This window comes from Gopherus evgoodei, chromosome 5, assembly GCF_007399415.2.
Source record: "Gopherus evgoodei ecotype Sinaloan lineage chromosome 5, rGopEvg1_v1.p, whole genome shotgun sequence".
Lineage (NCBI taxonomy): Eukaryota > Metazoa > Chordata > Testudines > Testudinidae > Gopherus > Gopherus evgoodei.
In genome coordinates this window covers 98,766,309-98,788,758 of record NC_044326.1, presented here as the reverse complement: position 1 = coordinate 98,788,758, position 22,450 = coordinate 98,766,309, and the positions used below count along the sequence as shown (strand labels likewise).

The 22,450-nt window shown below is 44.3% G+C and overlaps 1 protein-coding gene and 1 long non-coding RNA gene across 6 annotated transcripts in view; one reads left to right on the top strand and one right to left on the bottom strand.

Moving 5' to 3' along the window:
• Positions 1-341: 341 nt before the first annotated feature.
• Positions 342-15,306, bottom strand: LOC115652283. Its single transcript, XR_004000595.1, has 3 exons — positions 15,064-15,306; positions 4,152-4,310; positions 342-610 (listed from the first exon to the last, which is right to left on the bottom strand). It is a non-coding gene; the product is annotated as an uncharacterized LOC115652283 (long non-coding RNA).
• Positions 15,307-15,544: 238 nt separating this feature from the next.
• LARP1B (La ribonucleoprotein domain family member 1B) overlaps positions 15,545-22,450 on the top strand; it is a 117,612-nt gene continuing 110,706 nt past the window's right edge. The window contains exon 1 of one of the 5 annotated variants that reach the window (XM_030564112.1): positions 15,545-16,097. In XM_030564112.1, coding sequence (XP_030419972.1) covers positions 15,764-16,097 — 334 coding nt within the window. In that variant the 5' untranslated portion in view covers positions 15,545-15,763. The remainder of the gene's footprint in view (positions 16,098-22,450) is intronic. The other 4 variants (XM_030564115.1, XM_030564113.1, XM_030564110.1 and 1 more) reach the window with 4 other exon arrangements.

The window sequence follows — 22,450 nt, the reverse complement described above, 5'->3', positions numbered from 1 at the left end:
CAAACACACTCTTTGAAAAAATAATCTTGCAAATGAGGATTGCAAATGGGACCAGATATGTCTATCTGTAAACTGGATAACAAGTCCAGGAAAAACTGAAAAACACACATTTGTACTAATTAAATTTATTTCAAGATCCAAATGTACTGAAACTCTGCAATAGTACTTTTCTTTTAATTGAAATGTTTAAAATGGAATTTAATTATTTCCTTGATGCAGTGTTTGATAGAAAATGTATAACATTATGAGCAAGTGATCAGCTTCACCCAGTGACTAGAACATTTGTGATTTTAAAATACTGAATGTTTATAATTTAGAAAATGCAAGTCTTCAAAAGCAAATACATGTAAGATCTTTAATTTAAAAATTAAAGATGTGAGTATGGGACTAAAATGCATACAAACAACTGGATATCCATCTTGTTCTTTACTTTTGTTAACTAGGATATCTTACAAAATTAAAATTGTTTAAAAATTAGCTAAGAATTGACAAAATCTAGAAAGATGGCCACATTCTGAACTTGTTTGTTTCTGTACATTACTGTGTTTATGCCATGTTCCTCTTGCAGCAAGAAAGGGGGAAAATCTGTGACGGGGATAGGCTTGAGTGCCTGGAAGAGAGCAAAGACAAAAATTTGATGGGTGTCTTAAATTAACTGGTTTGTAGACTACAAACTTATAACCTGCCAAAGTTGTTATTTCTAGAGAGCTCAATACTAGGAATTACAGATCTAATGGAATATTGACATCTCAAGGCATCAGATGGTTGCACTAGTAAGATTTTATTCTCAAAAAAAGATTTACATTGTGTTAAGCAAACTTGTTTTAACATAATGTCTTTTTGTAGAGGCAGAAGTATTGGGATAAGTAGTGATGGTACTGACTCTTAAGAAGAGCCAATAAACATACTTAATTCATAACAGTGAAGAATGTTGCCAAATGAATAGCAGAGTGAGTGCCAAGGAGAAGTTTGATATTTTTCTTAGGTTAGAAACAAAGATATATATATATATATATAATAAGGATGTTTGTATGCCAGTTCTTTGTCTGAGGACTAGCTGAGGTAACCTGTTTTGTTTGGTTTGTGGAGATTATTAAATTGGGCTTTGATGCTTAAATATGTTCAGCCTGTTTGTAGAAGTCAGTTTTTCAATTTGCATGGTTAAGTGGGGGGAGGGATAGCTCAGTGGTTTGAGCATTGGCCTACTAAACCCAGGGTTGTGAGCTCAATCCTTGAGGGGGCCATTTAGGGAACTGGGGTAAAAATCTGTCAGGATTGGCCCTGCTTTGAGCAGGGGCTTGGACTAGATGACCTTCTGAGGTCCCTTCCAACCCTGGTATTCTGTGAAGTGCTAGTAACAAATTATGAATAGATAATTCTACTTTCTCAATTCAATGAGAACAAAATATACTGTATGTCTATACTGTAACTGAAGGTGTGATGGTAGCACTGGCAAGTATACCCATACTACTGGGTAGTATTGAAGAGTTAACCTCAGCTGAAGCCCATGCTGCCATCTGTCCAAATACATGCGCATTGGAGACCCTGAGCAGATACTTAAGTTGCTAGCCCATGCTAAAATCTGTGCCCCAACATCTTCATTCTGATTGGTTATTTGTGCTAGCTAGACTAAAGGTAGCATGTAGATAGGCATATTCATGCTAAAGACTCTCTGACCTTAAGCACTCCCCAGGACTCCACTCCCATCCAGCCCCCCCTTCTCCCTGTCCCCTGACTGCCCTCACCCCTATCCATATCCCTGCCCACTGACAGGCCCCCCCCAGGACTCCCACACTTATCCTTCCCTCCCTGTCCCCTGACTGCCCCCCAAACCTCCACCCAATCCAACCCCCCCACTCCCTGTCCCCTAACTGCCCCCTGGGTCCTCCTGTCCCTTATTAGACCACCCGGTCTTCTTACCATGCTGCTCAGAGCAGCATGTCTGGCAGCTGTGATACTCAGCTGGAGCCAGTCACGCTGCTGCACTGCCCTGCAGGAGTGTGCAGGAGTGCTCCCCAAGTGGCAGCATGGCTGTGGGGGAGGGGGAACAGCTGGGGAGAGGCTGGGGGGGCTAGCCTCCCCGCTGGGAGCTCAAGGGCAGGACAGGCTCACGGGCTGTAGTTTGCTCACCTCTGCCTTAGAGGCAAGGCTCCTGCTCTGAAGCTGAGTAGCAAGTGAGCTGTTAAGCTCTGAATATTTTAACTTAGTCATAAACCGTCACTGATCATTTTCCTGTAAAACCCTACAAAGGAGCTAGTCATGTCTTCATGACAATGTAAACTTAAGACTTCATTGCATTCTCATTCCTTATTTCTTCTCCTAATAGTAATATAATTTACAGAAAAAGTAACTATTCTGATTCAGAAAATAGTTCACACAATAAATAGAGATACAGATATTACTTTTATATTTTTGTAGATACCACCTAATACAGAAAATAAACTCTGCAGAAGTAGAAACTAATAGAGATATAGTTATGATTGACAGTTTCAATTTTAATCTCTTTTTAGTAGCTTAATTAGACTAATTTTTCTCATGCTTACTTAAGTCTGAGAGGAAGCAACTGATTTTAAGACCATTTAATCAGAATTTTGTTTGAGCTACCTGATTAAAGTGTTCCCAACAGTGTGCAGAAACTTTTGAGCTCTGATAACTGTGAATTTAAAATTTCATGTAGTCCTCCAGTGAGGATTGTTTGCTTTGCTATATACAGAAACAGCATTCTGTATAACGACCACATCCTTCTGTTTTCTTTCATGTACTAATTTATTCATCCCCCATGGGAATCCTTGTCATGGGGGTGCGTTTTGAAGACACACCATTTGGAACGTCCAACTGCAAATGCTACTATGAAAAATTGGTCAATGAAAAATGACAGCTTTTATTGGACAATTACCTCACTCCTTTTTTCTCTCTACCATGAAAAAATTGGGAGATCTGTATTTTTATTAAAATTATGTGCATATCTGAGTACTGTGGTGTGGCTTGATCTGTGGAACACTAAGGGTTAGTTCCAGCTGAAGCTCTCCCTGTACCTATGGAACCAGGCAATTCATTTGCCAGTGATAAAATGGACAACACAGGGAATCCACTAGTGAAAGTCTACCTCTGATCCTCCCGGAGAGGTGAATAAAAGCGGATTTACCATATTCTGGTGTTGCAGGACAAAAGGACTTTGAAATGGCTAAAAGACAGCAAAGGGGGAGGGGGAAACACGACTGAGTCAGAGGCTACAGGAGAATTGTCTCCCCCATACTGGGAGTGGTGAAGCATGCTGGGACAATGGGGAGAACAAGATAAGGTTTAGGTAAAAATACACATAAGCCTTTTGTTGTTTTAACTCTTTTTTCTCTAATGTTCCTTTAGATAAATTCAACTTTATCTGTCACTTGCATTTTTATACCGGTCTGAGGCACCTGCAGGAAACTCTCTGGCAGGGCACCTGCTGGGGGCCTGGTTTGTAAATGGGGCTACTGTAACCTGCTGACAGACTAAAAGTTGGGGATCTGTCCTAGAAGTCCACCCCGAGGGTAGTACCTGAGCATCCTGTCACTTGAAAGGAGTGCCCAAGGAGAGACAGAGAGGTCAAAGGTACAGCTTGCCCTGAACCATAACAATTACTTTATTTTAGAAGTATGTATGACAGACTGACAATTTCCTGCAATATCCTAAATGAAATCTATTGAGCTAAGTTAAACCAAGTTAAACCTTATTGAATTAATTTTACCATCTTTAGAGTTCATTGTATTAAAAATGCAATTTGTGTATGTGCTGTGGAATTGTATGTATTTCTGTAAGAAGGGTAGATAGGAGAACAGAAAGCAGATTAGGCAAATTCACTGACTGTAACATCTCCAGAGAAGCCACCCACTTGGAAAGGTAGGCATATGCTAGTTCAAACTGATTCACCAAGGATCAGTAGAGAGAGGATTTTTGGATAAAAAGCCCAGCTTTAAACTGGCTCATGGCCTTCTGCCTGATCCAGCAGAAACCCTGCTCCATGGAAGGCCCAATCCTGAGGGTAGAGTTGGAAGGATGGAAGCTGCCAGAATGCATTTTAAAGATGGGGTTAAATCTGGTAAGCTTATTAGCATGTGTGTAGGTTTTTGTTCTTCTGTTTTTAGTATGTTTTTTCTGTAATGCTCTTTTACCTTAAGAATAAAGTAGGCTGGTGTAGGAAGTGCTGCATGGTAACTGTTGACAATCACTCCGTTATCAGTCTCTGAAGAGAAAGCAAGCAGGTGCCCTTTGACAATCTGTCTGTGCTGGGAAATACACAGTGAAGGCAGAAAACGGAAGCCTGGAAATACCTGTCAGAAAAGAGAGGGACATGACTCCACCCAAGAGAGGCAACAGCTAGGTAGCTGGAAGCCAAAAGTGGGTGCCTATGCTGAACGACTGAGGGGAAGTACAATTAGTTGTCCTGAGCTGTGACAATATGGAATACATTGTTACTGTATGCAAAGCTCGCTATTTTTTTAATTAATCCTTTGGGGGTTTTTTTGGTTTGTTTTTTTTTTGGTAAAAATTTCCTTACGATTAAATAGGTTGGGATCTTGCTTGCTTGGAAGCGATTTATGGAACTTTCCCACTCTAGTGATCAAAGATTAACTGGTTATTAAAGTTACAATTCTGCAAGCTGGTCTGGATGGGTGGACAGTTCATAGCCATGGGAACTATGGGTCTGGCAGGTGCTACTGCATCCACAGGTTTCACTGTGAAAAGTTGGCTGGTGCTGTAAGAGAACAGTATTTCACGGTTCTTGAGAATCCCAGAGCTATGCTGCACCCGTGTGGTGTGAGCAGGAATTGTGCTTTTTTCACCTTGCTTTTGAACATACATGGTTTACAGAGTTTAATTAGCTGGCTTTCAGCACCCCTACTATAAAAAGTGTTCCAGTGCCACTGGGACAGTTACGTCTCTGTACAGTGAAATCAGTGGGGCTCCACACAGGTGCAAGGAATCCATCAGCACAGACCAAATTGTAGACTGGAGCCATCAAGTGTAAATTTATCATGGGGAATAAAGGCATCTGACTTTTATGTTTGTTTAAATTACTAATTAAATCTGTTGAATTTTTTTTTAAAGAAAGTTCTGGGATAGCAGTTGATGATCAAAATTACCCACACTGCAAGCAGCTAGTGCACACCTATATTTTGCAGTAAATCATCAAAAATGGAAGCTTTATTATAACAAAATAATCTAATGTCATTTTGTATTTCTTAGACTTTTTTGCAATTTCCTAAAAGTTGCTGTGATAAAACAGGTCTAATCATTCTGTAAGATACAAGGTTTATGGATTTTTCTCTGTACAATCAAACCAAGATTTAGATATGTAACTAAAAACAGCCACTTCCATTCTTTAATAAAAGGAAAATTGTACTGTGTTTTACATTAATCTTACAGAATCAGTATTTAAACCAGAGAGGAGTGGTGACTTCTTGAATTAATGAGATCTTACTGTTGTTCCACTGAAATGGTTTATTGCTCTCACACTCTATCATCATTTTGAAAGAGTAGCATATAAAGTTAAAATTGTGTTGGTCTATTAAACTACTTTGACTGAATATCACTGCACTGCACGCACTTTTTAATGGCCTTTGTCCATCCACTAAATTCAGCACTTCTGCTTTTTTGGGTTTTTTTTTTTTTTTTACAGATCTTATTTACAGTTAGTACAAACTGATCATGGCAGGGCTCCATTTTGTTTTAAATTTTACAAGGAATATAGGGAAATCTGATACAGAACTAGGTGGAAAGCAAGGAAGGAGGTGGCAAAGATAAATCAGGAGGAGGAGATTTGGAAGGTATTGTTACCATGATCATATGTTGAAATAGAGAGAGTAGCTAGTCTACTGCCCCTTTCTTAGTGCAAACTGTCCACTCCTATTTCCCTACTCTAAGAGGACTTGTCATTGCAATATGCCAACAAGTATGTCTGCCTTGTGGGTGGGTTAGTTACTAGAGGAGAGATTAGTGATGAAATATTGCCAACCTGACTGGTAGCATTTCATGAAGAACTAAGATCTACACTTTCCTGCCAGTTTTTTAAATGTACTCTTACATAGCATTATGAGGACAAGGAAAAGAAATGGGGCAACTGAGTCATTCCCTTTCTTACAGTCTTGCTTAGGTATTCCAAGCATAAGGGGCTCAGAGTATGACAATTACTGCCTCTAAGCTGCATACCGTCCCAATGGTGGGGGATCTGTTAGAGACTATTCCAAAAGTGAGAGAAACTATTAATGATAAATCTGTCATCTACTCTTCCCTGTTACCTTCTTGAGTTGACCTTTTAGTAATAACTTGATTATTGGGGGAAAATTTCTTAGTAAGTTTAATACCATGGGAAAAAGAATAGAGCGAGCAGCCACTTATTAAGTAGGTATCAAGCATCGTGGTAAATGGAAACAATTTATTTATATTAATGTAGATCTCTCATCTGAGACTGGACCCTCTTTTGTAATGTAACATAAGAGACAGGTCTTCTCTTAAAAAGTTGATGGTCTAAATAGACCTGGCAAAGCCGAGAAGAAAGTATTGTTATCATTATAAAGATAGGGAACTAAGACACACAGTAATTTTAAATGACAGGAAGTATGTGGAAGAACTGGAAAATAAATCCAGGTCTCTGAAATGTCAATCCAGTACCTTAACCATAATATCCATTATCTTCTAACAGCATGATGTAAGGCCAGGGGCTTCTGAACCTTTATTCTTCTGAGGCCCACCTAGTATGCTATAAAAATTCCATAGCCCACCTATGCCACAGCTGTTTTTCAGTAGATTAAAAACCAGATCTGATAAGAGTAGCAAGCAGAGCATAAGAACAGCCGTACCGGGTCAGACTAAAAGTCCATCTAGCCCAGTATCTGTCTACCGACAGTGGCCAATGCCAGGTGCCCCAGAGGGAGTGAAGCTAACAGGCAATGAACAAGTGATCTCTCTCCTGCCATCCATCTCCATCCTCCGATGAACAGAGGCTAGGAACACCATTCTTTACCCTTCCTGGCTAATAGCCATTTATGGACTTAGCCACCATGAATTTATCCAGTTCCCTTTTAAACATTGTTATCGTCCCAGCCTTCACAACCTCCTCAGGTAAGGAGTTCCACAAGTTGACTGTGCGCTGTGTGAAGAACTTCCTTATATTTGTTTTAAATCTGCTACCTATTAATTTCATTTAGTGACCCCTAGTTCTTATATTATGGGAATAAGTAAAAACTTTTCTTTATCCACTTTCTCCACATCACTCATGATTTTATATACCTCTATCATATCCCCACTTAATCTCTTTTCCATGCTGAAGAGTCCTAGCCTCTTTAATCTTTCCTCATATGGGACCCTCTCCAAACCCCCAATCATTTTAGTTGCCCTTTTCTGAACCTTTTCGAGTGCTAGAATATCTTTTTTGAGGTGAGGAGACCACATCTGTACACAGTATTTGAGATGTGGGTGTACCATGGATTTATATAAGGGAAATAATATAGTCTGTCTTATTCTCTATCCCCTTTTTAATGATTCCTAACATCCTGTTTGCTTTTTTGACCGCCTCTGCGCACTGCTTGGACATCTTCTGAGAACTATCCACGATGACGCCAAGATCTTTTTCCTGGCTCGTTGTTGCTAAATTAGCCCCCATCATATTGTATGTATAGTTGGGGTTATTTTTTCCAATGTGCATTACTTTACATTTATCCACATTAAATTTCATTTGCCATTTTGTTGCCCAATCACTTAGTTTTGTGAGATCTTTTTGAAGTTCTTCACAATCTGCTTTGGCCTTAACTATCTTGAGTAGTTTAGTATCATCTGCAAACTTTGCCACCTCACTGTTTACCCCTTTCTCCAGATCATTTATGAATAAATTGAATAGGATTGGTCCTAGGACTGACCCTTGGGGAACTAGTTACCCTTCTCCATTCTGAGAATTTACCATTAATTCCTACCCTTTGTTCCCTGTCTTTTAACCAGTTCTCAATCCATGAAAGGACTTTCCCTTTTATCCCATGACAGCTTAATTTACGTAAGAGCCTTTGGTGAGGGACCTTGTCAAAGGCTTTCTGGAAATTAAGTACACTATGTCCACTGGATCCCCCTTGTCCACGTTTGTTGACCCCCTTCAAAGAACTCTAATATATTAGTAAGACACGATTTCCCTTTACAGAAACCATGTTGACTATTGGTCAACAGTTTGTTTTTCTATGTGTCTGACAATTTTATTCTTAATTATTGTTTTGACTAATTTGCCCGGTACTGATGTTAGACTTACCGGTCTGTAATTGCCAGGATCACCTCTAGAGCCCTTTTTAAATATTGGCGTTACATTAGCTAACTTCCAGTCATTGGGTACCAAAGCCGATTTAAAGGACAGGTTACAAACCTTAGTTAATAGTTCCACAACTTCACATTTGAGTTCTTTCAGAACTCTTGGGTGAATGCCATCTGGTCCCGGTGACTTGTTAATGTTGAGTTTATCAATTAATTCCAAAACCTCCTCTAGTGACACTTCAATCTGTGACAGTTTCTCAGATTTGTCACCTACAAGAGCCAGCTGAGGTTTGGGAATCTCCCTAACATCCTCAGCTGTGAAGCCTAAAGCAAAGAATCCATTTAGTTTCTCTGCAATGACTTTATCATCTTTAAGTGCTTCTTTTGTATTTCAATCATCAAGGGGCCCCACTGGTTGTTTAGCAGGCTTCCTGCTTCTGATGTACTTAAAAAACATTTTGTTACTACCTTTGGAGTTTTTGGCTAGCCGTTCTTCAAACTCCTCTGGCTTTTCTTATTACACTCATGCACTTAAGCTGGCAGTGTTTGTGCTCCTTTCTATTTGCCTCACTAGGATCTGACTTCCACTTTTTAAAGGAAGTCTTTATCCCTCACTGCTTCTTTTACATGGTTAAGCCACCGTGGCTCTTTTTTAGTTCTTTTATTGTGTTTCTTAATTTGGGGTATACATTGAAGTTGGGCCTCTATTATGGTGTCTTTAAAAAGGGCCTATGCAACTTGCAGGGATTTCACTTTAGTCACTATATCTTTTAACTTTTGTTTAACTAACCCCCTCATTTTTGTATAGTTCCCTCTTTTGAAATGAAATGCCACAGTGTTGGGCTGTTGAGGTGTTCTTCCCCCCACAGGGATGTTGAATGCTATTGTATTATGGTCACTACTTCCAAGCGGTCCTGCTATAGTTACCTCTTGGACCAGCTCCTGCATTCCACTCAGGATTAAATCTAGAGTTGCCTCTCCCCTTGTGGATTCACATACCAGCTGCTCCATAAAGCAGTCATTTAAAGTATCGAGAAATTTTATCTCTGCATTTTGTCCTGAAGTGAAATGTTTCCAGTCAATATGGGGATAACAGAAATCCCCCACTATTATTGGGTTCTTAATTTTGATAGCACCTCTAATTTCCCTTAGCATTTCATCATCACTATTACTGTCCTGATCAGGTGGTTGATAATAGATCCCTAATGTTATTTTTTATTAGAGCATGAAATTTCTATCCATAGCGATTCTATGGAACATGTGGATTCGCTTAAGATTTTTACTTCATTTGAATCTACATTTTCTTTCAGATATAGTGCCACTCCTCCCCCTGCATAACCTGTTCTGTCCTTCTGATATATTTTGTACCCCGGAATGATTGTGTCCCATTGATTGCTCTCAGCCCACCACGTTTCTGTGATGCCTATTATATCAATACCCTCCTTTATCACAAGGCAGTCTAGTTCACTCATCTTATTATTTAGACTTCTAGCATTTGTGTACAAGCACTTTAAAAACTTGTCTCTGTTTATTTGTCTGCCCTTTTCTGATGTGCCAGATTCTTTTTTATGTGACTGTTTATCATCTGATCCGGCCCTTACATTATCCTCTTCCGTCCTCTGTTCCCGACTATAACCTGGAGATTCCCTATCATCAGACTCTCCCCTAAAAGAAGTCTGTGTCCGATCCACATGCTCCTCTGCAGCAGTCGGCTTTCCCCCATCTCCTAGTTTAAAAACTGCTCTACAACCTTTTTCATGTTTAGTGCCAGCAATCTGGTTCCACTTTGGTTTAGGTGGAGCCCATCTCTCCTGTATAGGCTCCCTTCATCCCAAAAGTTTCCCCAGTTCCTAATGAACTTAAACCCCTCCTCTCTATACCATTGTTTCATCCACGCATTGAGACTCTGAAGCTCTGCCTGCCTACCTGGCCCTGCGTGTGGAACTGGGAGCATTTCTGAGAATGCCACCATAGAGGTCCTGGATTTCAGCCTCTTCCCTAGCAGCCTAAAGTTGGCTTCCAGGACATCTCTCCTACCCTTCCCTATGTCATTGGTACCTACATGTACCACGACCACCGGCTTCTCCCCAGCACTACACATAAGTCTGTCTAGATGCCTTGAGAGATCCACAACTTTCGCACCAGGCAGGCAAGTCACCATACGGTTCTCCCGGTCATCACAAACCCAGCTATCCATGCTTCTAATGATCAAATCTCCTATTACTAACACCTGCCTTTCCTAGCAACTGGAGTTCCCTCTGCTGGAGAGGTAACCTCAGTGTGAGAGGCAACCCCAGCACCATCTGGAAGGAGGGTCCTAACTATGAGGTGGTTTCCCTCTGCTCCCATTGACTGCTCTGCTTCCCTGGGCCTTTCTTCCTCCTCAACAGCACAGAGGCTGTCTGAGCGGAGGTGGAACAATTCCAGTGTCCTGGAAAGCCTCATCAACATACCTCTCTGCCTCTCTTAGCTCCTCCAGTTCCGCCACCCTGGCCTCCAAAGTCCATATGTGGTCTCTGGAGCTCCTTCCACCGACTGCACACACACACCACCCACCCACAAGGCAGGAAATCATACATGCTACACTCAGCGCAATAAACTGGATAGCCCCCACTCTGCTGCTGCTGCCTGCATTGTCTCCTAGTTAATGAAAGGATGGTTTAAAGAAAGGGGGTTTGGAATATGGCTTGGATTATAGGTTTTAAGGGGACTACACAGGAACAGGTAGGACCAACAAGGGACCCCCTTCCCTTCCCAAACTGCCTTGCAAAACTCCCTGTTAGCAGCCCCTGGTCGCTTGTGCGTGGCTTTATAAAGCCCTGGCCTGAGTTAATGCCCCGTCCACTAATTAAGGCTCAGCCAATTACCAGAGGCTTCGAGCTTTCAAACCTTCCTTTGAAGCTCACGGCCTCCAACTGCCACCCACAGCACACGGTCCTTCAAACAATTACTCAGAGGCAGCAGTAACAGAGCCCCTTCTGCCTGAGTCATGGACCCTGCACTTGCCTGGGGTGGGGAGGCTGAGAGAAGCCTCCCAAGCCATGTCCCCGCCCTGCTGGCCGCCTGCCCAGGGCAGGTGGAGGATTTGTGGCTCCCCACAGCTGTCTGCGTGGCCCTCTCCAAACCTGCTGTGGCTGGAGGGCAAGGCTTTAGAGCAGCACCCTGGCCATGGTAAGAGCTGGGCAGCTGTGGGGAGCTGCAACACGAACCTTCCACCTGCCCTGGGTGATGGGGGGGCAGGGGCTGGTCTTGGCCCCACCCTGTGCAGGTGGAGGGTCCACAGCACAGCACCACATAGTGCCCGGGCTTCCCAGCCTGGCTCCAGCTGACAGCCTGGGTGGGTATGACAGGGAGGCCATGGCCCCTTGGCCCACCACATTCTGCTGCCCTTGCCCAGGGCCTCAAGCTGCTTGGGCTTTGGTTTCAGCCACAAGCAGCATGGCTCAGGATTCGGCTTTCTGCCCTGGCCCCCCAGTGGGTCTAATACTGGCCCTGCTCTCTGGTTTATTTTGGCAGCCCCCTTGAAACCTGCTTGAGAACCACTGTTATAAGGGACAGGAGATAACTGACTACTAGTAATGTTTCTTTATTTTTTCCATTAATAAGTGTCTCACTTGGTTAAATTCAATAGTAGTAAAAAAGTTATGTAGGATAGTTATGAAATAAAGTTAGCTTAAGTTGGTTAAGAGAATAATATATCTGTTTTATGGTTTGGGGCTAGTATGGAAAAGGTGCTAATCGGCAAGTAAAAGGACCATCAGAATAAGAAGTAATATTTACAGTGTGGGAAAGATGTACAGTTCAAAAAGTACTTGATAAAATGAAAAGCTAGAATAGTAAGAAAAAGGAAAACTGTCTTAAAAGAAACAAGCATACATAAACTTTGACTGTTCTGCTGGTAAGCAAGGAGTGAGGAGGAGGTAAGAAAGGAAGGCCTTGAAGGAAGGAAAGTGACAAAGATATCTGCTTCAAACTGGATTTTTGCTAAAGCCAGAAAGTTAGCTGAAGTATAAAAAGAGCCAGGAATCTGAAGGTTGTCAGATACTACCTGATCATGTTGGAACATGCCATGATGAGAGGGTTTTCCCTAGGTCTGGCCTATTTGTAAGGATACTGATCACATGCTTATGAATACTTTGTCAACAAACTTAAACTCTAGCAAGCCAATGCAAGAAACTTCACAGTCCAAGAACCACTTGTTGAAAACATCCTGCCTCTAAAAAGGTTGGCTGGAAGGAAAAGTTTCGGAAGCACTAAAGAAGAGTCTGCATCAATGGGAGCAAAGAAGCCTGGAGAAAACAGGAACTATCCCTCATCAGTGGTGAGATAAAATGGTAGGAACAATGGTGTGTGCAGGATCTGGGAGTGATCCGTGTATTGCACTATATAAAAGTGCATTTTTAATTCAGAAGCCTGTAATAATTGGATCAGTTAGATCAGGGATGGTCAAACTAGGACCCTCAAGCCCCTGACGGGGAAGCGAGGTCTAGGGCTTGCCCTGTTCCGCATGGCTCCCAAATCCAGTGGCATGTCCCCCCCCAAGCTCCTACATGTAGGGGCGGCGAAGGTGCTCTGCATGCTGCCCCCACAGCTCCCATTGGCCAGGAACCACAGCCAATGGGAGCTGCAGTGGCAGCACCTGCAGATGGGGCAACGCACAGAGCTACCTGGGCCTGCATCCCTGTCCCACTCTCAGGCCCCAACCCCCTCCCTCAGCCCTCCAAACCTGTGGTCCTAGCCTGGAGCACCCTCCTGCACCCCCAACTCTCAGCCCCAGCTCCCTCACCCCAACTGCCTTCCCCGGCCTGGCACCCCTCTTGCACCCTGAACTCATTTCTGGCCCCACCCCAGAGCCCACTCCCCCAGCTGGAACCTTCACCCCCTTCCACACTCTAACTCCCAATTTAATTAGCATTCATGGCCTGCCATACGATTTCCATATCCAGATGTGGCCCTCAGGCCAAAAAGTCTGCCCACCTGAGTTAGATTAACCTTTGCAGAAATTGTAAACTTTAGTAATTAGATTTCCTAACTGGAGGCCAAGGCTAAAATATATATTTACTGGCTTCCAGCGGAACATCGATTCCAATCAACAACCTATATCAATATACTTGGATAAATTGATAAAAAATATCCTTTCATATTAATCTTGTCTAAATACCAGAACTGCCTACAGCTGCTGTGGAAATTGGTGCGATTTTTATATTCACTTAACAGTGTCAAAGTGGACAGTTCTTTCAGCACTCAAACTGACATCTGTATAGTGTTATGCACTCTTTAACAGTTCATACCATCAAACAATGGAAAATATAGTTCAAGTTGATGAAGCTGCCATCCAAGATTACAGAGAAATATGACACTTTAGTTGGTTGGAGACAAATTTAAAAAATGAGAATTTCTCACTGCAATCATCTTACATGTCTGACAGGGATCTTAAGCATCTTTTTTTTAAACCTGGGTGCAAAAGTCACACCTAATAGTTTTAACAATTGTGGAAATTTAAAAATGCTGCTGAAACTACTGTTCATCACCACCACCACCCCCCCAAATCACACTAATCTTACAAAAATAATTGAAGATTTTGGAGGGGACTTCCTGGTTGAATAGCTTTATGGTGGTACTGTTGCAGTGTTACTTAAATTAGGGCATAACCTAAACTACCACCACACAGAGACAAAGTAAAAAATTAACAGAAAGGTACAGAATATTTCCATTATATAGCCGTTTTGTAGCTGATACTAAATACAGGTGTCATATGATAAAATGTGGTAATACAATGTAATCTTGCTTGCCTTCCTTATTTTCTACCTACTATATAACACAAGATGCAGATTTCTACTATCAAGCTGTTTGCGAAGAAGCCCGGTAACAGTTTGTTGCATCAAAATGGTGGAAAGCTCCGAAAGTAAAATTATGGAAAATAGGAAAGCTGAAATCAGAATTGGATTCATTTTTAAAGCCCTGCCCTACTGCCCAGCTCACTGCGTATCAGTCCAGCATGGTTTTAGCACAGCCTTTGGATAAATTCAGTCAAAACTTTCCGAGGTGAGGTGCTGACAAAGCAAATAGGGGCCCTGCTGTCCGAGCTAGGACGGTGTAGTGAAGGATACTGCTACTTACGGTGTACTGAGCATACACTATAGTAAAAGAAACTGCTACCTCATGTAGCACATGCCGGCAGGTAGCAGTTTAATACAACAGCAGCTTCTAACAATCTATAAGGATGGGAAAGTGCTACCAGTAGCACATTCCTCTGAGGAGCGGTATCCTGCACTACAACAGCAGATGCAGGCGACCCCAGGAACTTCTATAGACTTAAGTGGGACTCAAAAAAAAAAAAAAAAAAAAAAAAAAAGCCAAAGGGCGCCACCCCCACCCCCCCCCGAATCGCTTTGCAGACTTAGGGCTTAAATGGCGGAAGCCCAGCGTCTCGGTGCCTCTGAAGACGCAACCATTAGCTTAGCCCCACTCCTGTCAGTGCTGAGCAGGCAGAGTCTTAGTGGGTCGGTCTAACGCCGTAACAGATGGACGCGTCAGTGCGCTCAGCTTAACACCACACGCGCCTCTCGCAGGGGTGGCGAAAGGCGCCTAGTAGCGGGGGAACAGATCTGCTCCTGGAGCTGCCGAGCCCCCTTTCCAGGCCGCGCTGGGTATTCCAGGAAGTGTCTGGTGCCTTCAAGAGCGAGCGCAGGGCCCTCCTCGTTCCCAAGAATCAGGGGGGAGGGTCAGAGCCTGGCCTGTTCTCCGGCCCTGCCGGGCAGGGGCCGGGAATTGACTGTAGCCCACACCTACCGCAGCAACACGCCTCAGAGGAGGCGGGACGGGTCTCAATCCTTCCCCTCCCGAAGATGACGCGCGGCGCAGCCCATTAGCGCCACCCGCCGTTTACCTTCTAGCTGTAGAGCGGGCGGGCCCCTGCAACCCGAACCCCATCGGGGGCCGCTACTGGCTGCTCCGCCCTAGAGCGCCGGAAGCACGCGCGGGCCGAGGACTGGGCACGCGCTGCCGGGCTCCAGCGCCGGCCGTTGTGAGGTCATAACGCACTAGAGTAGCCGGAGGCTCCGCCCTCCGCTAGCGTTGGTGTTACAGGCGCTGCCTGCTGCGCTCGCCTCCCTCCTCGTCTCCGCCCCCCCACAGGCGAGGCAGGGGCCGGGCCGGCCGCGGCGCCTCTGTAAGGGAACAGCCGGGCCGGGAGGAGGAAGCGGCAGAGACGCCCCCCGCCCAGCGGCTGTTCCTGGCTGCGGCTCGGTATCGGGTCGGGCGGGGCGGGGCGGGGAGCGGAGCGTGGCAGTTGAACCATCCGCGGTGAATGAGCGACGCCGGCTGGGGGGGCGGGGAAGGCTGACAGCGATCCCCTCCCACCCCGGGGGACCTGACGGGGCCGGCGCCGAGCGGAGAAGACGGCCCCCCAGCGCAGTCGGTCCGTCACCACGCCTGAGCCGCGCAGTTACCGCCTCAGCCCCGCTGGAGCCTGGGGGGCCGGCCCCTCGGCATGTCCGCCGCCGCCCGAGTGTCCGTAGCGCCCCCGGAACAGCAGGTTGGGGGGACCGAGGCTGGCGGGGGCTCGGGACAGACCCGCTCCCGGGAGCTGGAGGAGACGGGACAGGAGCTGCCGGAGCCCAGCCAGGTGGTGCCGCAGGTGGATGAAGCCGGGGAGAGCAGCGGCAGCCGAGAGGCGGATCCCCCAGGGCAGGACGAGAAACGGCGGCAGCGGCAGGTGGTCGAGGCCCCCCTGCCTAAGGAAAACCCCTGGACCCGGAGAAAACCTACCCCCAACAGCCCGTCCCCGGCAGCAGCGGACACCCAGCTTGTTCTGCAGGACTCAGGTGTGGGGCGGGGGGCAGGGAGCCGGGCGGGGATGGGGAGGACGAGCTGGGAGAGCCGCTCCCAGCGTCCGACGGGAAAATAGTTTCGCTGCCGCTGGCTGAATCTGTCCGGGTTGAGAACTTTTTGTTTAAAACACGCTGTCCCTTTGCAGTACAGCGTAGCAGCGGTTGCCTTAAATCGCCGGCGCCTCGGCGTGCGTCAGGCCAAGGTATTTGTTTCCAGGAGTCGTCGACGCGTTCACACACGCTCATTTTACGTGTATGGACAGATTAGGAAAATGAGCGTGGAGAGGTGTGGTCTGTCCTCGTCTTTTTACTCTGGGCAGGGAGGGAGGTGGGCATTTAAGAGAATGGGTTTGTAGTCGTATTACAGTTTGTTGGGCCGAACAACCCAATTGGAGTTTAAAGTAGGATGATGTCTTTTTATTCCCGAGTTTATGCAAACCACGTGGGTGACTGCCTGTAATTTAATCCTGTTCTGACTGTTTGAAACCTTTAATATTTAATTTCTCCAATCTTTAGTGTCTCTTTTACAAATTCCCAAACTCTAGAGGCTCTTTGCTTAGAAATTTTAGTGGTTCCAAAATCAGTGCTAAGTATTTTCAGTGAAATAAGTTTGGAAGGATATTGCCCATAATTACTTGTAACCTATACATTTCTTAATAAATTGTTAGATTTTAAACCAGACACCGATATTTATTCTGGTTATTAAGTATTTTTGCAATGAATGAAAAGTTGCTTAGTTAGAAAAGAGTTACTCTCAAAGTTAATTATGGTATGGAGCTGATGGTAGTAGATTCAGTACTACAGTTTACACTGAGTAAATAGTTTTTGTGAATTTCAGGTAGCTCCTCCTTTACCAGCCAGGAGATAGATTATGCTACAGTTTTTAAAGTGCTAATTGCAAGATTTAGGGTTTTATGAGATGTAGCAGTAGCAGAATACATACTGTAATATTTTTACTTCATTTCCCTTTTTTAACGAATGGTAACTCAATTGACTTTTGTAGATCATTTTTATAAAATTACGTGATAAAGCACCTGATAAAATCCATAGTTCAAGTTTAAAGTTTTAAAAATTAGTTTTAAGTGTAAATATTAATGAAAGCAATTGACTTGGTGCTCTTCTGGGATTTCAACTGTTCATTGGTAGCACAGCGTATAGTGCAGACAGTTGCAATGCAAGTTTCCTGACAAATGTGCCTACTTCTTTAAGGTGTAGGGGTCCTCTGTCTGTAGAGAGAAAGTTATTTCAGGGTATGGCTACACTTACAGTTGTACAGTGCTGGGAGTTACAGCTGTCTTCGTACAGCTGTGTAGGGAAAGCGCTGCAGTGTGGCCACACTGACAGCTACCAGTGCTGCAGTGTGGCCACATTTGCAGCGCTGTTGGGAGTGGTGCATTGTGGGCAGCTATCCCAGTGTTCAAGTGGCTGCAACGTGCTTTTCAAAACAGGGGGATGGGGTGGAGTGTGACAGGGAGCGTGGGGGAGACAGAGAGAGTGGATTTTTGGAGCTGACACTGTTGTCAGCTCCCTGCCTTGCAAGTTCTAAGGACTGGAAGATACACAGCACCTACCTTCAATCATTTTAAAAGTTTTGACCCATTCCCCTACCCCTGTCTTATTCACTAAATGCAAATTATGCACTCCTAAATAGCCTTCAGACCACATAAGCAGCTGCTGAACACGGATTCTCCCCTCCCCCTCTGCCATTGTGACTTCTCTCTTCAAGCAAACATGAGGGCAGGGGACTGGACTCGATGACCTCTTGAGGTCCCTTCCAGTCCTAGAGTCTATGAGTCTATGAGCTGTGAACCTTCCAAAGCAATTCCCCTGCCTGCCTCCGCTCACTCGCTGGAGCAAACACCAGCTGTGTTTGTTTTTTAGATGGGGAGCTCGGAGTTCAGCCATTATTCCGGTTTGTTGTGAGCAGGCATTCTGGGATACCTCCTAATACCCTGGAGGCCAATAACAGCGCTTTTGGTGGCCACACTTGACGAGCAGTGCTGCATCACCAGCGCTGCAGTCGTTATACCCCAAGCAGACCAGGTGTACAGCCAGTGAGTTGCAGCGCTGGATGTACCTTGCAGGTGTGGACAGTTACTAAGTTGCAGTGCTGTAAACCCACCACCAGCACTGCAACTCTCCAGTGTAGCCAAGCCCTCAGTCTTAGGGTATGTCTACATCTACAGTTTTGCAGCGCTGGTTGTTACAGCTGTATTAGTACAGCTGTATAGGGCCAGCGCTGCAGAGTGGTCACACTTACAGCAACCAGCGCTGCAAGTGGTGTTAGATGTGGCCACACTGCAGCGCTGTTGGGCGGCTTCAAGGGGGGTTAGGGGAACGCGAGAGCAAACCGCGAGGAAGCAGGTCTCCTTCCCCGCGGTTTGCTCCAGTGTTCCCCGAACCACCCCCCCCCCAAGCAGGTCTCCTTCCCAGCTGTTTGCTCCGGTGTTCCCCGAACCTCCCTGCAAGCAGGTCTCCTTCCCAGCAGTTTGCTCCGGTGTTCCCCGGACCCCCGTGCAAGCAGATCTCCTTCCCCGCGGTGTGCTGTCGTGTTCCCCGAACCCCCCTGAAAACCGCGGGGAAGGAGATCTGCTTGCACGGGGGTTAGGGGAACGCGAGAGCAAACCGCGGGGAAGGAGACCTGCTTCCCTGCGGTTTGCTCTCGCGTTCCCCGAACCCCCCTGCAAACCGCGGGGAAGGAGACCTGCTTGATTACCAGAGAGGCTTCCTCTGGTATGCTGGGATACCTGTTTATTCCGCGGAGGTCAAGAAAAACGCTGGTGAGTGTTTACACCCAGCGCTGGATCCTCTACACCCGAGTTTCAACGGGTGTACGGCCAGCGCTGCAAACAGGGAGTTGCAGCGCTGGTGATGCCCTGCAGATGTGTACACCTCCTAAGTTGCAGCGCTATAACTCCCTCACCAGCGCTGCAACTTTGTGGTGTAGACAAGGCCTTAGTCACTATAGAGTCCTTGATTTCTGTGTGCAGATTGCTAGCAGGGGAACTGGATTGAAATAACAAACTTGTTTACCATAAACTACCATCTTTCAGAGGTTAGCAGTTTTCAGTCAGTATCATTTTGGGCCAGATGCAAACCACTGACATTAAAGGATCTCTGTTTCAACCTGAAATTTTTGACACTGGATTGATTTCAGGTACAGCACTTGTCCCTGAATCCTCCTGCCAATTTTTGTCATCTTAAAACTGCAATTTAAGTTTTTTTTTTTAAATAAGTGTGTTCTCCATTTCTGCTGTGTGGGGGGGAAGAAAGATGGAAAAAGGGGACTGTAGAAACATTGTGGTCAAATACACTTACAGGGAGAAGCTGTTTCTGAACCAAACACAGTGGACTGATTAGCAAATAACTCTGGTCTCAAAAACTGAAACCTTTGCCCAAGTTTAAAGATCAAACCTGTAGGCACTCATTGAAGACTGTTGCACATACTTTCTTCTCTGCCTTTTAGTCTGTTCTTTCTTTTATGCAAATTCCCAGTTTTCCCTATTTATGTACCGCTTGCAACCTTACAGATATGCCCCCCCACACACACACACACCCTGCTGGGGATATTGGTTGGCGGCTTCTTCATGGAGCCACGAGCATGGGCTTGTATTTGGCGCATTTCACCTGTCCTTAATGCCTATCCCTTCTGTAGCGTGAGGGAGACCATGGTGCGTGTTTATCTGGAGTGCACTAGGTTACAGCTCCTATTCCAGCTCCTTGATCTTTTATTATGTTTTTGGCCGCACTTCTCTCCTCATCTTCTCATTTACGCACACCCTATCCGTGGCCACACAAAGTCGTGGGACTTCCTGGTCAGCCTCCTCTTGGCTATGGCCAAAGTGGCCATCGATAATACCAGGGAGAGACTGTTGGCTGAGGGGGTTCTTTGCAACTGGGGGGCCTATTTCCGGTCCTCCCTCCATTCACGCATCTAGGCGGAGTTCCTCTGGGTGGCATCCGCTGGCTCCCTTGATACCTTCAAGGAGCAGTGGGCGCTGTCCGGGGTTCTCTGCTCGGTGTCCCCTTTAGGTTCTCTTTTTGACCCTATGACCTTCACGTCTGCCCTTGTTTTGTTTTTTTGTTGTCCCCCATAATCATTTGAGTTCCTGGGGTTCAGCGGATCCTCCCTAAAGGCTGGGGGAGGGTCCCTTAGCCATGGGTGGGCTTACACCCGCTGACTTCCCCTGGAATTTTCAATAGGACACATAACTGAGTGACTGACAGGTTCCCTCCAGTTCCTCACTGGCTTCGCCAGTAACAGTACTGGTGCAGTACCAAGGAAACTTCTTATTTTTATTGTGGTAGTGTTCTAGGGCCCTGGTCAGAATTGGGTAATGTTGAAGTAGATTGTGTACAAATCCAAAAAATTATGTTTCCATGAAGTGTTTACTTCCCCATTTAAGATAAGATGCAAAAATAAAATAATTGAAGAGTAATGTCACTGCCCCTCAAATTAGTATCATTCTGAGTTGCAGGTTTAGAACAGCTTTTTCAGTGTATAGCTTATTTAATGTAGGGAATACCATAGCAACATGTACTTGCAAAAGCAAATGTAAAGACTTTGCGGGATGCCACTGTATATTGCTATGTGTAAATCTCACTTCATCCACCATTAATCCCCTTGTAAGATTAAAATCAGCAGTACCAGACAGCAGTTTAGGTCAAGAAGCTAATTTCTTTTCCAGTTGCAACTATAGATGTAACTTTTATGTGAGCAGAATGTAATTAGCCAAATCAAGCTTATTTACTTGAAAATTGTCACTGATGTTAAGGAGATGCGAAACAATAACCAGAAGCAATCTGATAAAATATAAAACAGTCTCCCATCAAAGTAACGACCTGACCTAGCCTTGTTTACCTTGTACATCTTGGCTGAAAGTTGTATAGATACAGGTGGTTGAAAAGTTACCTTATCTTTGCAATCAATGATGATTACATCAGAAAGTGAAAAGATGTTGGACCAGATTCAGTTCTGGAAATTAAATGGCATAGCATCTATTTGTGTCAGGGCTGAATTTGACCCAATACTATTGAAATAGGAATGTGTTCAGGGAGTGTAGGGAAAGGAAATTGGTCTGCTATTACAAGAAAATAAATGCTAAGAAAGCTGAAGTTTTATTTTCAAGTAAGATATTGATCCTATCATAACGGGTAAAAAATAATTGTAATAGCAAAACATATATATCTGTTACCTGTAGTTTCACATTGAACCATTATTGTATGATGATCACTTAGTTGTAAAACTTAATTTGTGACTCTCTCATGGCATTTTCTTAATGGAAGTTTGTTTAATGTCTTAGGGGAAAATTGCCACTTAAAAAATTAGCTGTTGGAATTATTCACTGTAGTGATTTATGGAAATTCAGGTATCTTAGGCCTTGCTCTGCAGTTTGTTCCATATTGGCATATTCTTGCACTCACCTGGAGCCACAGCAAGCTTCTGCTTAGCATTAAGTTCTGTCAACACATGAATGGTGCTATAGAAAATAATGTTGAACATTGTAGTTAGAATACTCTGTTACAATGTCAGCTATGGCAGTGACTAAAATAGCTTTTCTCTTGTGTTATCTAGTTTAATATAGTAATTGGTAATATATTATTGCAATAATTGGTGGTTTTGTGTCTGGACATTTTGGTGATCCATAGAACACCTACATAGGATAAATCTAATGCAACCCTTATAAAATGGTTGTGGTGACTTATTGTTTTTGATCATGGAATTTATTACATAAAACTACTCCCACTTCGTGCTGATAGAAAACCACTAAAACATTTGAATAGGATATTTCCTCTTTTGTAAATTTAGCATGAAGGAAGAAATCCAGCTGGTAAGTTCTGACTGTTCAAAAGTTTTGTATAACTGCCTGGGTCACCAATGATTCACTAGCTAATTGTTTGAAAATAACTTACGAGAGCACACTTCACAAAGTAACTATATTGAATATCTCTGCTTTGCAAGTGTTTTAAAACCTTTTGGCCTTGTGCTTCATAGAATGCTTGAAGCATAGAGTTAACTTGTATTATGGCACACTTCATTCTGTTTTATGTTATATTCTATTTATCTTACTGCTCTGCATTTCTGAATAACTCATATGATGGTTGTTTCTGTAGCAGAACTAATTCACTGTAATTACTTTTGAATAACTATGTTCTTAATTGTTTTAAAGTGGGTTTTGTGTTTGTCATGCAAGTAAGCAGTTTATAAAAGTAATTTCTTAAAAACTATATTGTGCTTGAGCAATATTGAGTTTTCTGGCTGTATTTGGTAAGTAGAGTGTTGGTCTAGCAATGTGATTAGCTTGCACTTGTTCCACTGGTATAACTAATACAAGACACTTCTATTG